The sequence below is a fragment of the Oreochromis niloticus genome, linkage group LG1 (genome assembly GCF_001858045.2).
Source record: "Oreochromis niloticus isolate F11D_XX linkage group LG1, O_niloticus_UMD_NMBU, whole genome shotgun sequence".
Lineage (NCBI taxonomy): Eukaryota > Metazoa > Chordata > Actinopteri > Cichliformes > Cichlidae > Oreochromis > Oreochromis niloticus.
In genome coordinates this window covers 4,760,223-4,768,224 of record NC_031965.2, presented here as the reverse complement: position 1 = coordinate 4,768,224, position 8,002 = coordinate 4,760,223, and the positions used below count along the sequence as shown (strand labels likewise).

Here is an 8,002-nt window from a genome sequence, read left to right as displayed (position 1 = left end):
CTCATTCCTCACCTGAAGTGTTGAAAGCAACAGTATGGTAGGGGAGGAGTACACACACTAAAATGGTAAATGGCCTGTATTTGTATAGCGCTTTACTAGTCCCTAAGGACCCCAAAGCGCTTCACACATCCAGTCATCCACCCATTCACACACACACATTCACACACTGGTGATGGCAAGCTACATTGTAGCCACAGCCACCCTGGGGCACACTGACAGAGGCGAGGCTGCCAGACACTGGCGCCACCGGGCCCTCTGACCACCACCAGTAGGCAACGGGTGAAGTGTCTTGCCCAAGGACACAACGACCGAGACTGTCCAAGCCAGGGCTCGAACCGGCAACCTTCCGATTACAAGGCGAACTCCTAACTGTTCAGCCACGATTGCCCACACTAACACTTAGCCTTTTAAATAAATGGCAACTTAATAACTAATTATTCTGTTATTTATTTGTTGACAATAAAATGAAAAAAGAATGAATTATGTACAGGTGATAAGATAACAATTACATTCTGATGAGATAAGAACATTTTTAAAATTTTAAAAAGCACAACAAGCATCTGTTGTCTGCATCATGTAAGTGAGGCTGGTCACACATCCAACTTGCAACATATAAAAAACATTATTAAAAATATGACCCCAGAACATTACATATAAATGCAGTGGTAATCTTTAGCACCATTTGTGCAAGTAAAATGTTTACAGTGAAAATAGCGTACATATTTTAATCAAAACACAAATATTTTCCTAAACCTATGAGTGAACACACAAAATTAAAAAATTACAAAATACCACCCTCCCAAATGGTACATGAATATGAGGACTTTATTGGCCTTTCACACTGGAACATTTGCTCTTTACCTCTAATATTGCCATGACCATTGCTAGAGTACACCTTGTGCTTATCTCTGAAATACTAATAGTTTTGGCAAAAAAACAATATTTGACATCCTGGGAAAGAAAGTCCGTCCTGCGAGTCCCTTGTGCAACTGAGGGTAATATGAACCCCGTGAAGGCCAGTAACAAAAAGCTACTACTTATTAGGGAGGTAAAATGTTGAACATGCTTAATCCTTTCTGGTGTTTCACAGATCACAATAGAAGAAAAGCAGCAAGGACCACAGAGTTTCATTTACACAAAATGTTTTTATGTGTAAAAATCTGATTAAACATTTTCATGGTAAAGACTGAGAATAATTGAACTGTTACATAATGTTGCACAAAACGCAGATGTTAGTTTGCTGTTTACAGTTTGAGCTGCAGCTTGCATCCAGATTTACATGGCACTGTTTCAAACAAAACTAAAGAAATTTAGCAAATATAGACTTTGTAAGTCCGTATAACAACTAAGCAACACATTTACGACTTGCTGTCTGCTCCTAGAATACAGCTTACAGCAACACAGAGTTGGAACAACAGCACTATCTTAAATCACTTAATTGTGTGACAATGTCTGTTGTTTCAGAATGTCTTAGTACTCTGTCACCTCCAGAATGGTATACTTACCTTTAGGAAAACTTAAACAGGCTAAGAAAACATGATGGGGTAAAGTCAGTATCAAACACCTCACAACATACTCAACCACATCTTGAACTGAATCCCAATCATTAACCAAAGTTTATTCTGTGATTCAGCTTTATGGTTTTTATATTTTCGCAGTCTAGGGATTTTTCTGATTTAAAGTTATGATTGTACTGAAGTATTCAGTGGTCTCCAGCTTCAAGATCATCCTTCATTGGAGACCCGGTTTGCCTCACAGGTTGCCCTAATGTCAGTGTTCCGCCACCCCCTACTCTGAACACTGGCAGTCTGTCAGCGTGCATTCCCCTTGGCTCAGCTGCCATACAGAGATTGGATTATGCACCTTGCTGTTGCAGCAAAACGACTACTTTCTTTTCCTCATGTTGGTCTCCAAGTGGCTCAGCTTCTCATAGGACTGGTAGAAGACTTCCAGCTCTGAGCAGCCCCAGGCCCTCCAGACACACAGGCACCACTCCATGTTTTCCTTCTGAAAACCACATACGACTGTGTCCTTTGCCACTAGTGCTGCTTCCTTCAGGATTCTGAGAGAAAGAGAGAGAAGAGGAAGTGACACGGTGTATAGTGTGTGGGAAGGGAGATAAATTCATTTATTTTACCTCCTACTGAACTTTACGTGTTCATATTCAGATTCAAGCTCCACAGATCAAGATTGCACTTGCTTTGTTTTAATAAACTTCCCAAACTATCATTATCAGACATATTTGGTTTGTGAAGCAGTTTATAAGTTGGCTGTATAAAAGCCTTCTTATAAAGCTATAGTATAATTTTGCTTCTAAGGCTGATAAACCTTTTTTGGTGAGAGATGTATTCCAAATTACACATTAAAAAAGTTTTACGAGACAGATTGCCAAAAGTTCATATACGTCTGCCTTCAGACATATATGAACATCAGTGACGTCTATTAAATCCCAGTTCTTTGTATTCTTGAACGGCCAAGAAAGACACAAGGCTCAAAGTGGTCAAACTCAAAAAATGATCTTTATTTTACATATCCCGGGATATGGAGACTGAGCACACACAGAAACGCCTGCTCACATCAGCCAGTCTCAGCAGTAACAGGAAGCCAGGTTATTTATGTACTCGCTCTCTACGTCACACCACACTTTAAGTTTCGATCAAACACCCTACTTAGTTTCACTTTCTGGTCCTATGCTTTGCAAAAGTATGCAGTTTCCTGTCAGCCTGCAACCTAGTTTTACACTGAAGTCTGGGCCTCTCATAAAACACACTAATCAGCATTTAGATTATATATTTATTACTTAACATGTCCCATTCTTAATCTATAGGGTTTAATATGATGTTTCCCCACCATCTGTAGCTGTAAGAGCTCAAAAACTGATCGAACAGAGCCGAGAGTGTGAAATAGTCCAAAATCTCCTGGTATGCTTAAGGATGAAGAGTTCCTTAATTTACAAATACAATAGATACAAAAGTGTGTGGCTGCTCAACTGTGGCTCAGAAGTTTAGTGCTTGTGTTTATATTGTAGAGCAGGTCATCTACTGATCGGAAGGTTGGTAGTTTGATCCCTGGCTCCTCCAGTCTGCATGCCAAGTATCCTTGGGCAAGATACTAACCCCAAGTTGCTCTCCAATGCATCCATCATCCATCATGAATGTGTATGAATGTCAGTTATGCAGCACTAAAAGCTTAGAAGAAAGTGCTTGTGTGAATGGGTGTGATTGGGTGAATGTGGCATGTTGTATAGAGCGCTTTGAGTATTCCGGGATAGTAGAAAAGCACTATATAAGAATCATTCTATTTACCATTTCTGACCCGTGTCATTCACAAAATTAAGTCTCTGCTGGTACATGATCACTAAACACTGCTGGACCAACCAACCTTTGATCTGAACTATACTTCTGTTTGGTGTCAGTGGGAAGCGATCCTTGCGCCTGCTTCTGTTGGCATATCTGGGTATATATGTATGTATGTGTATCAGCCACCTCCGCTATATATATATGATGCGAGACAGATAAATATGAAGGCATGCCAGGCTCGGACTGGATCAACAAGATCCGCGTCAGGTGTTGAGGAACCAGGGCACCATGACGAGAAGTGGGCTACTAGAGATTGGGTACCAAGCCCCAAGTGCGATAGGAGAAGGATCATTGAGTGCGAGAGGAACTGACCTGAAAGATAGGATCATGGCCAAGCTTGAAACCTGGATCCCCCGTAGCCGGTTACCAAGACTACATGAAGTACCCTCAGAAGGTCTGCTAGATGATGTTAATGCTAAGAGAGTTGCAGAAAGGCACGATGAAGAAGGTGCCCAAGAAGTAAGAAGCTGAAGCTGTCCTGAGGCCTTGGAAACTGCCAAGGAACGACTCACAGCCTTGGTCAGCCGCTTGAGGAGGTACACCAGAGAGATAGAAGGCAGGAGAATAAACCAGCTGTTTGGCAATGCTCAGTGGCTAGTGGATCTGAGGGCAGACCACAGCGACCTCCCTGAACAGGGTCCAGTAACCATCACAGTGGCAGATATCCAAGAAAGGGTCTCCAGTATGAAGAGTTGGACAGCGCCAGGCCCTGACATGGTTCAACGCCTACTGGCTGAAGAAGCTGACAGCACAAATGAACCAGCTGCTAGTTGATGAGAGACACCCAGAATAGCTAACCGAAGGCACGGACTGTCCTGATCCTCAAGGACCCCCAGAAGGGACCGGTCTCCTCCAACTACTGACCAATTATCCTGCCTCAGCACCACGTGGAAGCTCCTGTCAGGCATCACAGCAGCAAGATGAACAGGCACAGAAAGGGATGGCAAGAATACCAGAGGCGCAAAACACCAGCTACTGGTAGACCGAGCAGTCAGCCGAGGAACCATCATGGAAGGACAGGCCCCTGCACGGTATGTACCACCGGCAGATAGCAGAGGTGGCTGATACCCAGAAATCCTACCAGTGGCTGGACAAAGCTGGACTGAAAGACAGCACGGACGCACTAATCATGGCAGCACAGGAACAAGCACTGAGCACAAGATCCATAGAGGCTGGGGTCTATCACACCAGGCAAGACCCCAGGTGCAGGCTGTGTAAAGATGCCCCAGAGACAATCCAGCACATAACAGCAGGGTGCAAGATGCTAGCAGGCAAAGCATACATGGAACGCCATAACCAAGTGGCCGGCGTAGTGTACAGGAACATCTGTGCCGAGTATAACCTGGAAGTCCCGAGGTCAAAATGGGAGATGCCCCAAGGGTGATGGAGAATGACTGAGCTAAGATCCTGTGGGACTTCCAGATACAGACGGACAAAATGGTGGTGGCTAACCAACCGGACATTGTGGTGGTAGACAAACAGAAGAAGACGGCCGTAGTAATCGATGTAAAAATCATTGGCTGCCCTCTGCACATACATATACAGACTTTGTTCAGACCAAGTCTTTTCTTTGTACTACTTCCAAGCACTTTGCAACCATTTTGTTCTCTATTACACGCTTTTTTGGATATATTTCTCTTGTTTTATATATACCCATTTTGATTGTATGTAGTTGAAAGGTGAAAGGCACATGTTTGATTTAAAATCTGCTGTTGTTGTGTACAGTACCCAACCTACAAATATTGCATTATTGTGGAAATAATTCTGGACCTTACTGTATGTACAAGTAAAGCGGTTTTTGGTGTTTTTCTAAATCTTTAAGGCTGTATTAAAGTTTAACCAAAATATTTCTAGTGACAAAGCTGAAAAATAACTGGTAGGTAACAGTTTAATCAACAGAATTTATTCATCAATAATCAGTGAGACAAAATATTGTGTCATTGAATAAACAGTGGATTTTTAAGCTTGGTTTAACCATGTTTGGCAGAAAAGAACTATGTATCTGAAAAAAAAGAATAAACTAGTTTAAAAAAAATAATACAAGGCTTTACATTTCCCATCATGAGCTCACCCCAAAGACGAACATCCAGGTGGAGTGAGGACAGCAATGACGCGGCCCTGTAGCTGATTAGCATGTGGCTGTATTTCAATGACCATCACATCACCTCCACGCCTGCCAAACAACACACACACAGCACCCAATACATTTAGGCAAAGCCTTTTTACTGTATGTCATTGAAATATAGCACTTTGCTATGTTGCTGGAGATATCAATATTCCCTCCTGAGTTGAGTTCGATATTTTCTTGATGTATTTAAGTAATTTTAGAAGTTGGATAATTTTCTCTTTGACAAAAATTTAATTTTTTGTACCACTTCTATACAACGTTTTATACTTTACACTAATTTATGTATTTACAGTAATTTATTTTTTCAGTGTGTCGTTTGCATTTCTTTCATATAAACTGCATGTACAATGTATTCATATACAACAACTAGCATATAATTGCATGAAATTTCATAGTTGTTTAAATTATGTAACTAGGTTTTAAAATGTTCAATTTCAGTTTAATTTATTTACCCAATCAAAAATTAATTATTTTTATATTCACATGCATCTCTGAGTCTGTTTTGGTTTTGGTTTTTTTGCTTTATTTGTATGCATTTTTTTCTTACCTGGGGATCCATAGAGATCCATTCACTTGCAGCACTGTGAAAGCTTGAAGATGAGGTGCGGTATGGTTAATAGTTTCTGCAGATTCCAGACCATAACATTTGGAGGATGACTGGCGTTTGTGGTTCCTCCCTATCTCCTCCAGGTCTGCAGGCTGTAAGACACCACTGCAGCTGCCAAATGAGCTGTGGTCTATGGTGTTTGAAGAGTCTAACTCTACTGGCTCCAAGGAGCAAGCAGATGATATAGAACAGTAGTCTGTGAGTGAATCCTGGTGCTGGATCATCTGAGTACCTGCCTGCTCATTGAAGATCAATGTCACTTTTTCATTAGACCACTCTGGCTTCTCTTTTTGGTGTGTGGATTTGAGATCAGTCATTGCCATTGGTGTTAGCCCTGTGGGACGCTGCACAGTGAAGACACCCCGTAGAGGACTGCTATCCCCGCAGCTGAAAGCATGACATGATTTTAAAAGACAGCCACTCAAGCAGGGTTTGAGTTGTGACTTAAGAAAGCAACATGCCCAAAACAAAATACATCCATTTACATTTCAGAAAAAGGATATCATCACACACACACAAATACACACACACATACATACATACATACGATATCATAACATTTCTTGGTGTCAAGAGCAAGAGTGAGAAGTATCATCAAGAAATACAACGTCTACACAGAGATATTTAAACTGTACAGAACAAGCCTGGCTGATAGAAAGCAAATGATTTCAAAGACTCTGGAAAGAAAACTAGTGAGAGATGTCTCTAAAGACCCAAGAAGAACTGCGAAGACACTAGCAAATGTCTTAACCAAGCTGGGAATTATAGTCTGAAAGAAGCCAATCACTAGAACCCTGCACAGGAATACATACTCAAACAATGTACTTTGCACAGATGAGACTAAAGTAGAGCTGCCACTGCCTTGTCAACATGAAAGGATTAAATATATATAGACCAAAATGTGAAAGTTACTGATGAAACACCTGGCCAATTCATGCCCTGGTGTTTCGTGGCACCAGCCCCCCAACACCTTCCCACAGTCTGGAAGGTATGCACAGCATTCTGATAAAATGCCAAGGGCGTGTACGCCATGCTATAGGCTGCTGGAGGTAGAACTGTTGATAATCATATGCTCAATGTTTCATTACTACAATGACAATGATTCTAAATGCCACCACCACCAGCATATAACAGACTGCTTAGGTTAATACACTTTTCACTGGGAGATACTGATTTCACTACCACGTGACAGAACCTTGAAAATAGTATCACGAATTACACCCCCATTTGCTTTCATCATGGCAATGGAGGTGATCATCAGAGGTTCAAAATGGGTGGTGATAAGCAGCTCAGGTCTGGAGTGTCCAGTTAACACTAATCAGGGCTTTATGGATGACATAACAACACTGACCACAACACCATCAAATATCACACAGACCAGGATGAAGATAATTTCTGGAGAATCAAGAAGCATCTCCATCATCAAAGGATAGCTATCTAACAAATTAATACTGAACCAATACCAATGATATCTGAGAAATCTGTCTTGGGAGATTAAGATGCAAAACAGATCAATCAAATTAAGCAGGATGCTGTTTGGGAATCCACTCTGATAGATAAGCTATACTGTGAAGATAGTTTTTCAAAATGATACATGTATAAAGCATAAAATATCCATATTGATATTTTAATCTGAAGCAAGCCTCCACTGATAGCTAGAAATTCCACAGTTCTGGTTAACTGGACAGCGACCAAACCTATGAGTTTGATGAGACTGTCCAGACTGAGCTTCGTTCCCATTTCACAGTGGGACAGATACTTGGATGACTACAAGTATATTGTATGTACAGTCAGTCACACAAAAACTGACTATACAAATATAATACAAATACAATTATTAGCTGTTGTTTGAATATAAAAACAAGAGCTAAGAACAGTCTTGAATAGAGTTGCATAAGAATAGTAAGA

At 41.1% G+C, this 8,002-nt stretch overlaps 1 protein-coding gene across 3 annotated transcripts in view; it reads right to left on the bottom strand.

Annotated features, from left to right (window-relative positions):
- Positions 1–427: 427 nt before the first annotated feature.
- The window catches only part of lrrk1 (leucine-rich repeat kinase 1), a 108,304-nt gene continuing 100,729 nt past the window's right edge, over positions 428–8,002 (bottom strand). For all 3 annotated transcript variants that reach the window (XM_019356013.2, XM_025910560.1, XM_019356012.2), the window contains 3 exons: positions 6,035–6,481; positions 5,431–5,532; positions 428–2,062 (listed from right to left, as the gene is read on the bottom strand). In XM_019356013.2, coding sequence (XP_019211558.1) covers positions 1,885–2,062; positions 5,431–5,532; positions 6,035–6,481 — 727 coding nt within the window. In that variant the 3' untranslated portion in view covers positions 428–1,884. The remainder of the gene's footprint in view (positions 2,063–5,430; positions 5,533–6,034; positions 6,482–8,002) is intronic.